General features: G+C 40.0%; 1 protein-coding gene across 1 annotated transcript in view; it reads left to right on the top strand.

Moving 5' to 3' along the window:
* The window catches only part of carmil2 (capping protein regulator and myosin 1 linker 2), a 45538-nt gene that overhangs the window by 15188 nt on the left and 10873 nt on the right, over nt 1–19477 (top strand). Inside the window, exons 20-31 of the mRNA XM_030765738.1 lie at nt 300–354; nt 9082–9254; nt 9599–9667; nt 10336–10429; nt 10522–10620; nt 10767–10895; nt 11142–11255; nt 11482–11654; nt 11921–12008; nt 12596–12703; nt 12974–13040; nt 14718–15148. Coding sequence (XP_030621598.1) covers nt 300–354; nt 9082–9254; nt 9599–9667; nt 10336–10429; nt 10522–10620; nt 10767–10895; nt 11142–11255; nt 11482–11654; nt 11921–12008; nt 12596–12703; nt 12974–13040; nt 14718–15148 — 1600 coding nt within the window. The remainder of the gene's footprint in view (nt 1–299; nt 355–9081; nt 9255–9598; nt 9668–10335; nt 10430–10521; nt 10621–10766; nt 10896–11141; nt 11256–11481; nt 11655–11920; nt 12009–12595; nt 12704–12973; nt 13041–14717; nt 15149–19477) is intronic.

Raw genomic sequence — 19477 nt, 5'->3', positions numbered from 1 at the left:
TTTTTCCTTTTCCTTATTATTTCAATGATGTCTCAAGTCCCCTGGTGAAACGTAAGAGGCTGTTGAGATACTGGGCTGAATGATCAGTGGGTCATCCCTTTCCCTGGTGACGAATACAAGGCAAACTGTACAGTTTGCCATCGAGCTTTTTCGGCCGCCCATGGAGGGGTGTAAAGTCTTATGTTGCATTAGAACTGACAGGTGTCATAGTGACATATTGAATGACATACTGAATGACACATGGTTTTTAATGACTACCTCTGAATGCCTCTGAATACCTCTGTCCTCCTCTTCCTCAGAGCTCTCACCGATGTCCTACACCGTATCGTCCAGCTTATTCAGGAGGAAGAGTGTGTGAGTAACAAGTTCTTCACCAGTGTCGTATGATATTCTTTTTAACACTCATACACACACATTAATTTTCTCCTCGGCAGTTTCCTAACTATGTTATCAGTGCAGGGGCCAATTGATCAGCTGAAGTGACAGCTGCACTATATGCCTCCCACACTAATTATTGTTCAATAGATATGATCACACACCTTCATCCTGTCTGTAGAGCAGGCCTCCCCTGTGCTCCATAGCTCTGATCGTCAGGACAATAGTCTGATTTAATGGGACAGTTCTGGCTAGGAACGACGAATAACTGTGTGTGTGTGTGTGTGTGTGTGTGTGTAAAACGGTAGAGATTCTAACAAGGAGGAGGAGGAGGAAGAGTCCTCAGAGACGTTCCCCTCCAGCAGGGTAGTGGTTTTAATTACCCACAATCCCCCTCCGATGAGACACAGGCTTTCCGCCTCAGTAATTACAGCAGTCGGCTCATGCCCAGGCCTCATTAAAATGAGCCTCTCCTCTCAGGGCTCGCTCTGTTAGCTGGTTTTTTTGAAATCATTATATAGGCGACGAGTTCATCTGGTTCATCATCAGAGTGAAACACTTTTAGGGCCAGGGTCTGAGTCTCTCCCTCTCTCTCTGTTTTAGTTTGAAGGGAATATAATATAAGAGTGATAAGTTTATCAGAGCTTATGTGTCATGTCATAAAGGAGGAAATCACAGGCAGTACACTTAGAACATGCCCCCACAGTTAATAGCCCAGTGTAGGTTCCTGAACGTAGTATGTATTTCACTGCAGGGCACTTCAAAAACTAAAAAAAAGTGAAAATTCTTTAGTGGATAACATCCAGGTTAGAATTAACTGCTGGGTAGTGTATCATGTCATTCGACTTCGTACAAGGAAACTAGTCCAGCATTTGACTGATATTCAGACTGTTTCTGACCAGAGAAAGTATAACATCACAGTCACTTGTATTAGGTCTGGATCTCTATGGTAATATTACATCACAGGCAGTTGTATAAGGTCTGGATCTCTATGGTAATATTACATCACATTCACTTGTATTAGGTCTGGATCTCTATGGTAATATTACATCACAGTCAGTTGTATTAGGTCTGGATCTCTATGATAATGTAACATCACAGTCAGTTGTATTAGGTCTGGATCTCTATGGTTATATTACATCACAGTCAATTGTATTAGGTCTGGATCTCTATGGTAATATTACATCACAGTCAGTTGTATTAGGTCTGGATCTCTATGGTACTATAACATCACAGTCAATTGTATTAGGCCTGGATCTCTATGGTAATATTACATCACAGTCACTTTTATTAGGTCTGGATCTCTATGGTAATATTACATCACAGTCAGTTGTATTAGGTCTGGATCTCTATGGTAATATTGCATCACAGTTAGTTGTAATAGGTCTGGATCTCTGTGGTAATATTACATCACAGTTGTTTGTATTAGGTCTGGATCTCTATGGTAATGTTACATCACAGTCAATTGTATTAGGTCTGGATCTCTATGGTAATATTACATCACAGTCAGTTGTATTAGGTCTGGATCTCTATGGTAATATAACATCACAGTCAATTGTATTAGGCCTGGATCTCTATGGTAATATTACATCACAGTCACTTGTATTAGGTCTGGATCTCTATGGTAATATAACATCATAGTTGTTTAAATTAGGCCTGGATCTCTATGGTAATATAACATCACAGTTGTTTGTATTAGGTCTGGATCTCTATGGTAATATAACATCAAAGACAATTGTATTAGGCCTTGATCTCTATGGTAATATTACATCACAGTCACTTGTGTTAGGTCTGGATCTCTATGGTAATGTTACATCACAGTCAGTTGTATTAGGTCTGGATCTCTATGGTAATATAGCATCACAGTCAGTTGTATTAGGTCTGGATCTCTATGGTAATATAGCATTACAGACAATTGTATTAGGCCTTGATCTCTATGGTAATATTACATCACAGTCACTTGTATTAGGTCTTGATCTCTATGGTAATATAGCATCACAGACAATTGTATTAGGTCTGGATCTCTATGGTAATATAACATCACAGTCACTTGTATTAGGTCTGGATCTCTATGGTAATATAGCATCACAGACAATTGTATTAGGCCTTGATCTCTATGGTAATATTACATCACAGTCACTTGTATTAGGTCTGGATCTCTATGGTAATATAGCATCACAGACAATTGTATTAGGTCTTGATCTCTATGGTAATATAACATCACAGTCACTTGTATTAGGTCTGGATCTCTATGGTAATATAACATCACAGTCAATTGTATTAGGCCTGGATCTCTATGCTAATATTACATCACAGTCAAATGTATTAGGTCTGGATCTCTATGGTAATGTTACATCACAGTCAGTTGTATTAGGTCTGGATCTCTATGGTAATATAACGTCACAGTCAGCTGTATTAGGTCTGGATCTCTATGGTAATATAACATCACAGACAATTGTATTCGGTCTGGATCTCTATGGTAATATAACATCATAGTTGTTTACATTAGGCCTGGATCTCTATGGTAATATAACATCACAGTTGTTTGTATTAGGTCTGGATCTCTATGGTAATATAACATCACAGTTGTTTGTATTAGGTCTGGATCTCTATGGTAATATAACATCACAGACAATTGTTTAGGCCTTGATCTCTATGGTAATATTACATCACAGTCACTTGTATTAGGTCTGGATCTCTATGGTAATATAGCATCACAGACAATTGTATTAGGCCTGGATCTCTATGGTAATATAACATCACAGACAATTGTATTAGGTCTGGATCTCTATGGTAATATAACATCACAGTCAGTTGTATTAGGTCTGGATCTCTATGGTAATATTACATCACAGACAATTGTATTAGGCCTTGATCTCTATGGTAATATTACATCACAGCCACTTGTATTAGGTCTGGATCTCTATGGTAATATTACATCACAGACAATTGTATTAGGCCTTGATCTCTATGGTAATATTACATCACAGTCACTTGTATTAGGCCTTGATCTCTATGGTAATATTACATCACAATCACTTGTATTAGGTCTGGATCTCTATGGTAATATAACATCATAGTTGTTTACATTAGGACTGGATCTCTATGGTAATATAACATCACAGTTGTTTGTATTAGGTCTGGATCTCTATGGTAATATTACATCACAGTCAGTTGTATTAGGTCTGGATCTCTATGGTAATATAACATCACAGTCAATTATATTAGGCCTGGATCTCTATGGTAATATTACATCACAGTCAAATGTATTCGGTCTGGATCTCTATGGTAATGTTACATCACAGTCAGTTGTATTAGGTCTGGATCTCTATGGTAATATAACGTCACAGTCAGCTGTATTAGGTCTGGATCTCTATGGTAATATAACATCACAGTCACTTTTATTAGGTCTGTATCTCTATGGTAATATTACATCACAGTCAGTTGTATTAAGTCTGGATTTCTATGGTTATAACATCACAGTCAGTTGCATTAGGTCTGGAAATCTATGGTAATATTACATCACAGTCAGTTGTATTAGGTCTGGATCTCTATGGTAATGTTACATCACAGTCAAGTGTATTAGGTCTGGATCTCTATGGTAATATAGCATCACAGACAATTGTATTAGGTCTGGATCTCTATGGTAATGTTACATCACAGTCAGTTGTATTAGGTCTGGATCTCTATGGTAATATAACATCACAGACAATTGTATTAGGCCTGGATCTCTATGGTAATATTACATCACAGTTGTTTGTATTAGGTCTGGATCTCTATGGTAATATAACATCACAGACAATTGTATTAGGCCTTGATCTCTATGGTAATATTACATCACAGTCACTTGTATTAGGTCTGGATCTCTATGGTAATATAGCATCACAGACAATTGTATTAGGTCTGGATCTCTATGGTAATGTTACATCACAGTCAGTTGTATTAGGTCTGGATCTCTATGGTAATATAACATCACAGACAATTGTATTAGGCCTGGATCTCTATGGTAATATTACATCACAATCACTTGTATTAGGTCTGGATCTCTATGGTAATATAACATCATAGTTGTTTAAATTAGGCCTGGATCTCTATGGTAATATAACATCAAAGACAATTGTATTAGGCCTTGATCTCTATGGTAATATTACATCACAGTCACTTGTGTTAGGTCTGGATCTCTATGGTAATGTTACATCACAGTCACTTGTATTAGGTCTGGATCTCTATGGTAATATAGCATCACAGACAATTGTATTAGGCCTTGATCTCTATGGTAATGTTACATCACAGTCACTTGTATTAGGTCTGGATCTCTATGGTAATATAGCATCACAGACAATTGTATTAGGTCTGGATCTCTATGGTAATATAACATCACAGTCACTTGTATTAGGTCTGGATCTCTATGGTAATATAGCATCACAGACAATTGTATTAGGCCTGGATCTCTATGGTAATATTACATCACAGTCAAATGTATTAGGTCTGGATCTCTATGGTAATGTTACATCACAGTCAGTTGTATTAGGTCTGGATCTCTATGGTAATATAACGTCACAGTCAGCTGTATTAGGTCTGGATCTCTATGGTAATATAACATCACAGACAATTGTATTCGGTCTGGATCTCTATGGTAATATAACATCATAGTTGTTTACATTAGGCCTGGATCTCTATGGTAATATAACATCACAGTCAAATGTATTCGGTCTGGATCTCTATGGTAATATTACATCACAGTCACTTGTATTAGGTCTGGATCTCTATGGTAATATTACATCACAGTTGTTTGTATTAGGTCTGGATCTCTATGGTAATATTACATCACAGTCAGTTGTATTAGGTCTTGATCTCTATGATAATATAACATCACAGTCAATTATATTAGGCCTGGATCTCTATGGTAATATTACATCACAGTCAAATGTATTCGGTCTGGATCTCTATGGTAATATTACATCACAATCACTTGTATTAGGTCTGGATCTCTATGGTAATATTACATCACAGTTGTTTGTATTAGGTCTGGATCTCTATGGTAATGTTACATCACAGTCAGTTGTATTAGGTCTGGATCTCTATGGTAATATAGCATCACAGACAATTGTATTAGGCCTTGATCTCTATGGTAATATAACATCACAGTCACTTGTATTAGGTCTGGATCTCTATGGTAATATAACATCACAGTCAATTGTATTAGGCCTGGATCTCTATGCTAATATTACATCACAGTCAAATGTATTAGGTCTGGATCTCTATGGTAATGTTACATCACAGTCACTTGTATTAGGTCTGGATCTCTATGGTAATATAACGTCACAGTCAGCTGTATTAGGTCTGGATCTCTATGGTAATATTACATCACAGACAATTGTATTCGGTCTGGATCTCTATGGTAATATAACATCATAGTTGTTTACATTAGGCCTGGATCTCTATGGTAATATAACATCACAGTTGTTTGTATTAGGTCTGGATCTCTATGGTAATATAACATCACAGTCGTTTGTATTAGGTCTGGATCTCTATGGTAATATAACATCACAGACAATTGTTTAGGCCTTGATCTCTATGGTAATATTACATCACAGTCACTTGTATTAGGTCTGGATCTCTATGGTAATATAGCATCACAGACAATTGTATTAGGTCTGGATCTCTATGGTAATATAACATCACAGACAATTGTATTAGGTCTGGATCTCTATGGTAATATAACATCACAGTCAGTTGTATTAGGTCTGGATCTCTATGGTAATATTACATCACAGACAATTGTATTAGGCCTTGATCTCTATGGTAATATTACATCACAGCCACTTGTATTAGGTCTGGATCTCTATGGTAATATTACATCACAGACAATTGTATTAGGCCTTGATCTCTATGGTAATATAACATCACAGACAATTGTATTAGGCCTTGATCTCTATGGTAATATTACATCACAGTCACTTGTATTAGGTCTGGATCTCTATGGTAATATAGCATCACAGACAATTGTATTAGGCCTTGATCTCTATGGTAATATTACATCACAGTCACTTGTATTAGGTCTGGATCTCTATGGTAATATAGCATCACAGACAATTGTATTAGGTCTGGATCTCTATGGTAATATTACATCACAGTCAGTTGTATTAGGTCTGGATCTCTATGATAATATAACATCACAGTCAATTATATTAGGCCTGGATCTCTATGGTAATATTACATCACAGTCAATTGCATTCGGTCTGGATCTCTATGGTAATATTACATCACAATCACTTGTATTAGGTCTGGATCTCTATGGTAATATTACATCACAGTTGTTTGTATTAGGTCTGGATCTCTATGGTAATGTTACATCACAGTCACTTGTATTAGGTCTGGATCTCTGTGGTAATATAACATCGTAGTTGTTTACATTAGGCCTGGATCTCTATGGTAATATAACATCACAGTTGTTTGTATTAGGTCTGGATCTCTATGGTAATATAACATCACAGACAACTGTATTAGGCCTTGATCTCTATGGTAATATTACATCACAGTCACTTGTATTAGGTCTGGATCTCTATGGTAATATGGCATCACAGACAATTGTATTAGGCCTTGATCTCTATGGTAATATTACATCACAGTCACTTGTATTAGGTCTGGATCTCTATGGTAATGTTACATCACAGTCAATTGTATTAGGTCTGGATCTCTATGGTAATATTACATCACAGTTGTTTGTATTAGGTCTGGATCTCTATGGTAATGTTACATCACAGTCAGTTGTATTAGGTCTGGATCTCTATGGTAATATAGCATCACAGACAATTGTATTAGGTCTGGATCTCTATGGTAATATAACATCACAGTCAATTATATTAGGCCTGGATCTCTATGGTAATATTACATCACAGTCAAATGTATTCGGTCTGGATCTCTATGGTAATGTTACATCACAGTCAGTTGTATTAGGTCTGGATCTCTATGGTAATATAACGTCACAGTCAGCTGTATTAGGTCTGGATCTCTATGGTAATATTACATCACAGTCACTTTTATTAGGTCTGTATCTCTATGGTAATATTACCTCACAGTCAGTTGTATTAGGTCTTGATCTCTATGGTTATAACATCACAGTCAATTGCATTAGGTCTGGAAATCTATGGTAATATTACATCACAGTTGTTTGTATTAGGTCTGGATCTCTATGGTAATGTTACATCACAGTCAGTTGTATTAGGTCTGGATCTCTATGGTAATATAACATCACAGTCAATTGTATTAGGCCTGGATTTCTATGGTAATATTACATCACAGTCAAATGTATTCGGTCTGGATCTCTATGGTAATATAACAACACAGTCAGTTGTATTAGGTCTGGATCTCTATGGTAATATAACGTCACAGTCAGCTGTATTAGGTCTGGATCTCTATGGTAATATAACATCACAGTCAGTTGTATTAGGTCTGGATCTCTATGGTAATATTGCATCACAGTTGTTTGTATTAGGTCTGGATCTCTATGGTAATGTTACATCACAGTCAATTGTATTAGGTCTGGATCTCTATGGTAATATAACATCACAGACAATTGTATTAGGCCTGGATCTCTATGGTAATATTACATCACAATCACTTGTATTAGGTCTGGATCTCTATGGTAATATAACATTATAGTTGTTTACATTAGGCCTGGATATCTATGATAATATAACATCACAGTTGTTTGTATTAGGTCTGGATCTCTATGGTAATATAACATCACAGACAATTGTATTAGGCCTTGATCTCTATGGTAATATTACATCACAGTCACTTGTATTAGGTCTGGATCTCTATGGTAATATAGCATCACAGACAATTGTATTAGGCCTTGATCTCTATGGTAATATAACATCACAGTCAGTTGTATTAGGTCTGGATCTCTATGGTAATATTACATCACAGTCAGTTGTATTAGGCCTGGATCTCTATGGTAATATAACATCACAGACAATTGTATTAGGTCTGGATTTCTATGGTAATATTACCTCACAGTCAGTTGTATTAGGTCTGGATCTCTATGGTTATAACATCACAGTCAATTGCATTAGGTCTGGAAATCTATGGTAATATTACATCACAGTCAGTTATATTAGGTCTTGATCTCTATGGTAATATTACATCACAGTTGTTTTTATTAGGTCTGGATCTCTATGGTAATGTTACATCACAGTCACTTGTATTAGGTTTGGATCTCTATGGTAATATAGCATCACAGTCAATTGTATTAGGTCTGGATCTCTATGGTAAAATTGCATCACAGTCAGTTGTATCAGGTCTGGATCTCTATGGTAATATAACATCACAGTCAGTTGTATTAGGTCTGGAAATCTATGGTAATATTACATCACAGTCAGTTGTATTAGGCCTGGATCTCTATGGTAATATAACATCACAGTCAATTGTATTAGGTCTGGATCTCTATGGTAATATTACCTCACAGTCAGTTGTATTAGGTCTTGATCTCTATGGTTATAACATCACAGTCAATTGCATTAGGTCTGGAAATCTATGGTAATATTACATCACAGTCAGTTATATTAGGTCTTGATCTCTATGGTAATATTACATCACAGTTGTTTGTATTAGGTCTGGATCTCTATGGTAATGTTACATCACAGTCACTTGTATTAGGTTTGGATCTCTATGGTAATATAGCATCCTTCTTCCCTCCAGCCGTTGGAGTCTCTCTCTGTGAGTGACTCCAAGCTGAAGACGGGCACAACCATCCTAATCAACAGCCTGGGCAGTAACGCCAACCTCTCTAAGATCGACATCAGTGGGAACTGCATCGGAGACACAGGGGCCAAAATGCTCGCCAAGGCCCTGATGATCAATACCAAGCTCAAGTGAGTTAACAGCACAAAACTCACCAGTGTTTACCTCTGATTTACCTGGGCCAGCAATTCAAGGTCCATTCTGAATCCTTACTGATCAACATAGTCAAGTGAAAATAGCATGTCCCTTCACAACATATCTGTGAGTGCTAATTTTCTAGAGAAAAATTTCTTTGAATTATTTGAATTGTTATGTTAACTTGTGAGAAAGTACCATTTTAAATTGCTCTCGTAATCACTTTTCCCCCAGTAAATGTTGATTTATATCAACAATTCAAAAATGTTCACAGAATGCACAGTTAACATTAGCGGATTAGCTGCTGTGGTTCTAAGGAGCGTTTTGCTGTATTTTGCAGAACCCTGGTGTGGGACAGGAACAATGTGACTGCCAGAGGTTTTCTGGATGTGGCCAATGCTTTGGAGAAGTGAGTAGCTTCTACTTACATTTTTAAAGATCAGTTTTCATTTTCACTTAACTCTGACTGTCACATTACTTGACATATGCACCTGTTTTGATACTTACACTCAAGTGATTAAATTGTTGGTGTGTTTTGATGTTGTTGTTGTTTTTTATTTCAGCAGACTTCTATTGACATATCTTATTTATATTCTGAAATGAATTAGTTTATCAACTTGTCACTTTTTTGGCTGAGCAAAACTCTTCAAAGACCAATTGTAGAAATCGCTGCTTTATCCTGTCTCTTTTTTTTTTTACCTCTCTGAAATTTTAAAATTAATTTGTTTGAAAATTCATTTTTGACACAGCCAATGACATTAATGAAAAGGTTCATTTGTGCAGTTTTGAGTAGGTTTTACTTCATGATAAAAAATTTTTAAACAGCTCCAAAAAATGAAAAATGCAAGAGTTTGATTGAAAGAGGTAGAGAGAAATGCTGAGGTAAGAGTTCTAATGAGTCTATATGTCAAAAAGAATAAACTTCTCCTTTAATGAACCGAGTCAGGTGTGTCAGTGCTAAGCTGGAGAAAAGTACTTCACTTGAGCTGCTTTAAAAGAAGACTTACTTTGCCCTCTGTTTGTGTGTGTGTGTGTGTGTGTGTGTGTGTACACATGTATGTGTGTTCAACCTCACAGGAACTCTACTCTGCAGGACATGTGTCTTCCGCTGAGTGACATGTCACAGGCGTACCGCAGTAACCCTGACAAGACTGAGGAGGCCTTTCAGAGGGTCAGTACAGAGTGAAAGATAAACTGGTGTTTAAAAAAAACATTTCTCCTCGTTTTGACTGAGTGTATGTGTGTGTGTGTGTGTATGTGTAGATTCAGGCCTGTCTCCTCAGGAATAGTCAGAGGGAGTCTGGGGCTGTAGATCACATGCAGAATTTACAGAATGGACTTAAAGCCACACGCTCTGAGAAGGTGTGTCAACCATGCCATATTCTGACCTCCAAACTCACATATGATATGATATGTCACACAATGACTGTATACAGCCTAGAGAGTGAAAATCTGAAGTGTTGAAGGCCCATCTTAATCATCTGCCTCCCCTCCTCTCTCTCTCTCAGCTTGTGCAGGGTCTGTGTCTGAAGCTACAGGAGACTGTTCGTCCTCTCACTTGCTACAATATACAAGAAGTGCAGTGTGACATTCTGTCTGCAGAGGAAGCTCTGCACCATGCCAAGACATCCATCAGAGTAATGCAACAACTAATCCCTCAATTCTGTGTGTACAAATCCAGCCTGGACCCTGATCTGAGTGCTGTGTTTTACAACATGTGTATGGAATGGTGTTGTGATTTGAGGGAGTTGAGGTTCTAGATTATGTTGTGTATGGTGTTTACTCTTCATACATAATGCTTAATCTTTGTACACTAATAAATAAATGTGCAGAAACACTGCAGTGATAAATAATGTTGCTGAATTTTGGTTTCGGTGTGTTAGCTGCTGCCTGAGCTGTATGGACTGGGAAGACTGCCCTCTGGTGGTAAAATGGTGCAGCACATTCTGGATGACACTGCCCAGGCTGTTACCAATGAGATTACTGAGGAGATCCAGGTAATATATTAATGCTTTTGACCGGATTAATGTGTATATGTATGTATATATGATTTGGGAATAGGATTATGAAGATTGCCTTATGTGTAAATAACATCTGATATCCAGTATTGGGTATCATATATCTTGTTTTGTTTGGATGAGAAGCTAAGGCTGAATAGAATGTAGGTGGCTTTACACTGAGGTCAGTCAGTTTAACCCTTGACCTCCTTAACGTGTTGTGTAGGACCTAGCCCAGACATTGCTGCAGTCTGCGCAGAAGGTTTGCCCTAGGGTTGTGCAGAGGTCAAGTGTCAATGAGCAACTTGCAAACTGCGTGGCGAAGACATCCCGCCAAGCCGCCCACTTTATCCAGCGTACAATCCAGCAGTCAGAGAGAAACATCAGAGACAAGCTCAGGTAACACACACGCGCACACACACACACACACACATACACATTCACAAACGCACACGCACACACAAACACACACACACACAACACACGCGCGCACACACACACACACACACACACACACACACTCATGTCTCAGGTGACTGTGGCTGTGCCTTGTTGTTTCTTCCAGTCTGAGTAATACTTTGTTTTTTATTCATTCATGTCCTGTGTAAATGTGTTATGAAATATTCTCTGTGCCTCTCCTCTCCTTCTTTCTCTCATTCTTTCAGTGAACTGAAACTGTCCGTCAGCATCTCTTTGGTAGAAAACATCATTGATGAAGTTCTCCAAGATTTGTCCGTGGCTCAACAAAAACTAGTACGTTTGTGATAGTCTTGTTTGTGCATTGTGTTCGTATGTGTGTGTTATTGCATGTTGGCTTTGTAGTTGCATGGAAATTGGATTGTGAATGTTTGCGTTGTGTCTTTGTGAGAGTGAAGAGGAAATATATCAATGGGTTATATCTAGAAGGTTGTGGGCTCGATTTCCAAGTATTATGTGAGAGTTGTGCAATATCATATACCTTGTGAAATGCTGTGGTCTGTGAGTGAGATTATTCTAGAGGTGTCACACTGTGATTGGTTCATACAACCAAACTTGTTCAGGATATAAGGATTTCTCACTTTCTGTGTGGACTCAAACCAGGATTATGAAGTTATTTAAGATGTCAAACTCTTAAATGAAGAGCTTTAATGGAACTGGAGAAAGTCTGTGACACTACACAGTTAACACAGTGGAGTGTAACACATGTCTCTCGCTGCCTACAGGCAGAGGTTTAACCACATTCTGATAAGATATATGATGTCACCGAGCACTTAATTTAAAAAGCAAGGTAGTCTGTCAGCGCCAGATATTTTGCGTGATGTGTACAGATAGTGTTTTGATACATAAAACTGTCCCAGCAGGATCGGCACATGAAAGAGTACGTCCAGGCCTCTCCCTCCTCCTCTTCCTCGACGAAGAGCAACATTCCTCAGCTACGAGTGGTGGAGCACGAGTTCCCTACAGATGAGGTTTTTCCTCACTTTCCACACATCCGTCGCTCACATGACAACACACGCGCGACACACAGCTCACTGCCTACGCTCACAGATAGCCAACCAACACCTTACTTTAAATGATCCTTAAACAGTTTGATATGATCTACTCACAGACATATTCGCACTGACTTAGCGGAATGATTTGTTAATGTGTTTGACCAGTCAGCTTTTTATTACTGATTATGATGAGTTATTATTGTTAGAATGCACAGAATGTTGTATCTTCTACATGTTTTATTTCAGTATGTTCCTGTCAACTGGAGGAACAGTTTCCGCACGAAGAGTATACGACCAGCGCCTTCAGTCAAAAGTAAGTTCTCTTACCTCTTTTTTTACTGTGCTTGTAAGTTGTAACTCAAATTTTTTCAGTATTTTAAAATGTTTGTTTTATTTGACCTCAGCATCATAACGGTTTCTCTAAGAGTCAGTGCTTATTCTGTCATGTGCGGTCTGCGACTGCACAAACACTGACAAACAGCAGATGCAACAGCCAGGAAGGTCAGGGGTCATGAGAAATCGCCCTAATTATCCACTTAAGCATGAGCTGAAACAAAAGCAGGTCAAAAAGCTGATGTTTGCCTGGACATTTTGAAGAACACTATGATATTCAAATAATGAATCAGCCCAAACAAAGACAGGTAGTCCGCTCAGCCATATGGCCCTGTGTAACCTCAGAAATTACAGCACAACACCCTAAATCAGCAGATTCTCTCTCTCTCTCGTGTGTGTGTATATGTGTGTGTTTTGCCCTTAGCCGAGTAGTAAACTGGCACAGTTTTGTTTAAGCACTCCAGTGGCTTTAATAACTGGACTGTGTATGGGAACCATGCATTTATGTGTTATTGACTCCATTATGTCTGTTTCTGTGTGTGTGAGTGTGTGTGTGTGTGTGGCTAATCATTTATATATGCAGCCACTGCTGGTGTGTGCTGCCTGAGTCATGGTTAGCATGAGTGTATGTATGTGTGTGTGTGCTTTATGGTGTTTTGTATTGTGTATGGATTGAGAGAGACATTCCCTCTCTCTGTGTGTCATTGTGGGATTCCTCTGTGTTTCTCACTGCATTGTCATGGTTCTGAGAGGGTTAAAAGCTCTCTGTGTGTGTGTGTGTGTGTGTGTGTGTGTGTGTGTGTGTGTGTAAGTGAAAGAGAGAGAGAGGGAGAGAGAGAGAGAGAGAGACAAATAGGGGGGAGTCGAAGCTACAGATAATCAGCTGGGGAGACCACTGCTGGCTGTAGCTAACTGGAGCATAGTCAGGTTACTCACAGACCACTGACTCTCTCAGTCAGAGAGAGAGAGAGGGAGAGAGAGAGGGAAGGGGTGGGGACCAGCTGACATCAAGGGCCATAAACCCTCCTCAGCTCTCTTTTACATACAAACACACTCACACACACGCTTGCTCACTGTGCTCTCATATCTCTCTCATATTCTCCATTTCTCATTGTTGTTTGTCTGCTTTTCATATTCTCTCCCTTTCCCACAATCCCTGATGTGTTTTAGGTTGTTCTGTAGATCTGTAGCTGAATTGTTCCACCTACACGATTTCTCAATATTGTGGGTATAGTGAATCCTCCACAATAGCCTTCCATCTGTCAGTCTGACCCCTCTCTCTCTCTCTCTCTCTCTCTCTCTCTCTCTCAGATTCTCAGGATAATCATTTTTGTTCTGGTCCTCTCTGATCTCCTCTGTTCTGTTCACACCTCTCTTTTTCTGTTTCCTCTCTCCCTCAGTTTCACATCCTCTCCTCACTATTATCTCTGCAATGCTCTGTTTCCCTTGCTTTCTACTTATGTGTGTACACTCACACACACACACACACACACACACACACACACACACACACACACACACACACATTATTACAGTGTTTGTCCTGTAAAACATGCGATTATCCCTCTTTTTTCCCCTCTCCATTTCACTATGTGGTCCCTTCCTCTCTCTTTTGCTTTCTCACTCTCTCTCTCTCTCTCTCTCTCTCTCTCTGCAGGTCTCCTGGACGTGGCGGACACTGAGCAGCAGTGGAGAGAGAGCACGCATTCTCAGCAGGAGGGGGATAGAGGAGGGGTAGGGGGAGGGGGAGAGCTCCTCTCAAGGGGGGTGGGGGAGAGGGGGCGGGCATTGTCATCGTCGTCGTTGACAACAACGCTGCTGTCAGTCACTACGGCCAGCCAGCTGAAACCCGGAGGCTCCTCCTATTTGGGGAGGGAGGCGGATGCAGGCGCTGCTCCTCTTGCTCCTCCTGCTGCTCCTGCTGCTGCTGCTGCTGCTGCTCTTAGCAACAGTGAGCCCCGGCGCCCAGAGCCTGCACCTCCTCGACCCCCTATGGACCTGCCCATCGAAGGCCACACACTCAGGCACTACACCCGCTCCAGACCCAAACCCCACCGTCGACACAAACAGCCCCCGAGCAAGCCTCAGGTAAGGCTGACGTGAAGACAGCCAGGATGGAGGGAGCGGAAAGGAAGGGAGAGAGAGAGAGGAGACAGGCTTAAGGGAGAGGCTGTGAAAATGGAACCAAGCGGAAGGGGAGCTGAGAGAGAGGGAGAGGCAGAGAAGGGGAGATGGAGTAGACGGAGAGACGGGTGGAAAAGAGGACAGAAATGGGGGATGTTGAGGGAGAGAGAAAGAAAAGGGGTGGGTGGGAGGGAGGGAGGATGGGGGCTTTTCTGATGGCGGTGTTCAGGTTGTTACAGCCGCAGCAACATGGGCAGTGTCAGTAACGTTCATCAGCTCCTGCTCTCTCTCTTTCTCTCTCTTTCTCTCTTTTATACTCCTTCTCCCTTTCTCTTTGTCATTTTCTTAATGCCTCAACACTGGGGAGAGATAGAGAAAGAGTGAGAGAGACAGTGAGGCAGAGAGAGAATTATAGAGAGGGGTGGTAGTACTGTTGAGAAGAGAGAGACATTTTTGGGCGTGTGTGTGCTTCCTTCGTTATCATTTTTGAACGTGACTGTGTGTGCGTTTCCCAGATGGACGTACGTGTGTGTGAGTGTGTGTGCGCGCGCGCGCGTGTGTGTGTGTGTGTGTGAGAGTGTGTTGTCAGTAAGGGACATCGTTCCCTTATAGTGATTACGGACGACTGTGCTTGGTGTGACTGCTGTAGCATCTTAATTATTAATGTTCCCGCATCAAGAAGGGCTCTCTCTCTCTCTCTCTCTCTCTCTCTCTTTCTCTTTCTCTCTCTCTCTCTCTCTCTCTCGGTCATCAGAAAAGGAAAACCCCTGTTTTCAGGGTATTCCATGGTCTGGTTTCAAGGTGTGCATTGAAAATCTGTTAATGCATCAGTTCATCTGAGAATGTGTGTGTGTGTATGTGTGTGTGTGTGTGTGTGTGTGTGTGTGTGTGTGTGTATTAGCAGGTATACATTCCTTCTGCTTTCTGATTGTCACATAGAGCATCTAGTGCAGTTTGGCATTTGATAGGGTCTGCTCATCTTGAGGGGGTTGGGGTATGTGTGTGTGTGTGTGTGTGTGTGTGTGTAGAGTGTGTATATATGCTTCATATGTGTGTATTTCCCCTGACAGCATCATCCTCTTGATTAAAGCCAATTCCATGAGTCTGAGAAGAAGGAGTGTCAGCATGAATGAAATGTTATATTCAGGATGATATGCTCTGTGGGAGTGTGTGTGTGTGTGTTTACGCACATGTATATCAGCGATTGTTTCTATAATAATTGGTAAAACACGGATGCTGTCTGCACTTGAAGTGTTTTTTTTTTTCTTTAAACATCATTTTTCGGTCTTTTGTGGGTCAGAACATTGTCCTTGAGTCATTTGATTTGCAGTCAAACTGTCCAAGGATGTGGGATATGTTGTATCATCATTTCAGTCATGTGTTTGTCATTTGCTTTGACACACGCCCCTGACAGCGTGGATAGTGTCTTATTCACTGTCATGTAATCTCTATTTGCTGGTATGTCTTCCCTTTCCTGTGTCAGTTATTTTTTCTGTGGCTGTCGTGATAACTGGATTTCCTGGTTCGTGACATTGTTACCCGTGTGTTTCCATAGTGACAGCAGATGGGTGTTGGCAGTGGTAACATACGTGCACATATGAATCTTGCTGTGTTGTTTTGACAGAGAGATTGTCGATGTTTACTCATATGGATAGGTGTCTTGTGGCTTTTTTGCTGATCTGTGCATTATTTCCATCATATGTTATGGGCAGGACTGGCCATTTGAGCATATTTGTAGAGTTAATGTGTAGTTATTCACTGCCAAGGGATACAGTAACCTGATGAATACAGTGGTACACTTTAGTGAAATTCTGCTTTTATAGGTCACATGTATCGTTCTTGTTTCTGCAGATGTATTTGCCTCTGTGTGTGTGTGTGTGTGTGTGTGTGTGTGTGTGTGTGCGTGCATTAGCTGGCTGTTGAGGGGATGTCTATATTTGTTTCATAGCTCTGTGTGTGTTGTGCTGTTATGTGTTGTTATGTTTTTGTATGTATCTGTGTGTGTGCGCGTGCGTGCGTGTGTGTGTGCGTGTGTGTGTTTGCGTGTGTGTCTGAATTTGTATACTGTGCCTTGTTTTTGTGTTCCATGTGCCATGTGTATGTGGGTATTACTGATGTTAAATTACTCATTTGGAGGCCCAGTGTTTGTTTTGGATTCTTGATGCTTTTTGTGTTGTCCTGGTCAAGAGAACGCATGTATTGTGATTACCTGTATGTGTTCTACTTGCTGCATTTTTTTGGACTGCTTTGTGTGTATATTTGTTTTGCTTTCGCAAATACATGCGTAGGTCTGTGTATATTTGTTGCTCTGTGTGTGTGTGTGTGTGTGTGTGTGTGTTGCGTGTGCGCGCGCGTGTGTATTATGTTGTCATGGATACCTGTCTGTGTGTGTGTTTGCTGTACTGTCATGGATTGGTGTGTGTGTATTTGTTGTGTGGTTGTATGTCTGTGTGTGTTTGTTGTGTTGTACTGTGTGTGTGTGTGTGTGTGTGTGTGTGTGCGTGTGTGTATTTGCTATGTTGGTGTATATACCCATATGTATTTGGTGTGTAGCTGTCCATACCTGTGTGTGTGTGTGTATGTGTATGTGTATTTTCTGTGTTATTATTTGTGTCTCTTCAGGTCATTGTGCAGTCAGGCGGGGTGGGTTTGTCAGATCAGAGATTCTCTGGAGAGGATAGCTCTATTCCTCTGTTACCGTGGCAATGAGAGTGGGGGGATGAAAAGGCTGCCAACACCGCTTTTTTTCTGAGGGGAGTCAGGGAGAGTCGGATCTCTGCAAGAAAAGCACCCACAATCTTCAGTTATGAATGTGTGTGTTTATGTGTGTATGTGTATGTGTGTGTATGAGTATGTGAGTGTGTACATGTTTGTGTTACTGCATGTGAGTCTGTGTGTGAGTGTGTATATGTGTGTGAGTGAGCATGTGTTTGCATGTGGGTGTGTGTGTGTCTCTGCATGACTGTGTCTGTATTGCAGATTGTTTTGTGATGGAGGTCCAGGGTGTGTGGAAATACAGTGACAGGTGGTACCTCGGGGAGAGGTCACTGACTCTGTGGGCAAGTGTATGTGTGCTGGAGAATATGACAAATAGACAGTCAGGACAGTACAGCAGACAAGTATGCCTGTAGTTATGAGTGAGGGAGTGTTTGTGTGTGTGTGTGTGTGTGTGTGTGTGTGTGTGTGTGTGTGCGTGTTTGTCATTGTGTACCCACACATAACACCTGACTGTATAATGGCTACCCACCACAGCATAAGCATTTCTCTCTCTCTCTCTCTCTCTCTCTCTCTCTCTCTCTCTCTCTCTCTCTGTCTCTCTCAGGTCTTATTTGTGGGAAGATGTGAACCCTACTCTGTTAAATAGATGAATGTGATTCTAAAATATGAATAATCTCTCCATATCCCTGTGATTAGCCCCTCAAATGTGAATGACTGAATTCTCATAATGCCTACTGTTATATATCCAATGTAATATTAGTAATATAAACGTACAATGCATTCTGTGCCACTCATAATGTATAAAAATGGTGAAAATATTCAGTAATATTCATACACCATCTTGTTTGAGCATTTCAGTGTCTTGCTCTACACTGTCCTATAGGAAATGCACCTCATTAAATCTATTCGTTTGTCAAGTATGTCCCATAAGTCATTGTTATACCTCACCTGACTGGTAAATGAATGTAGAATTAATATTTATTAGCTCTTAACAGTGTATGCTAAAGCATTAGGATAGACATGTGATGAATTATAGGCGTAGGTATTATGTAAAGGGTGTACCTAGGGTTTATGTGGACCTAAAAATACTTGCACTCTATGTATTTTTTTTTTTTTTGTGATGGTAAAGCTCCTTTGAGTGACAGACTGCAAAAGACAGCACTGCTCTAAAATGCAAGAGGTTTGCCCTGTGGGAAATAAATAAAAGGCTTTTTTGAAATCCTGCTATAACTTCATTCACACCAGAGCTGTGTTGTGTGAGCATGTCTCAGTAGAATGGTTTAACCAGTGTGAAACAGCAGAATAAACTCAGACATAACCCTCCATTCACTGTGTACTGACACACACTGACACAGCAGCTAGGAAGAAACAGGAACAAAATGTTCTGCCTCTTTCCCCTTTTCTCAGCCTCAACCTTGCCTTCAAAATATTAAAGAGGAATAACAGTTATTATTTTTTATAAAAATGTTGTTTCTGTTTTTGAATAATATCGTGGGTTTTACTGAAGAGTACTGTGTTACTGTGGCCAGAGTGGTAGCAAGTCAATCCTTTCATCATTTCCTCTGATGACTGGAC

This window comes from Chanos chanos, chromosome 2 (genome assembly GCF_902362185.1).
Source record: "Chanos chanos chromosome 2, fChaCha1.1, whole genome shotgun sequence".
NCBI classification, from domain to species: domain Eukaryota; kingdom Metazoa; phylum Chordata; class Actinopteri; order Gonorynchiformes; family Chanidae; genus Chanos; species Chanos chanos.
Note: the sequence above shows the minus strand (reverse complement) of the source record. Positions and strands in the feature narration are given on the sequence as shown.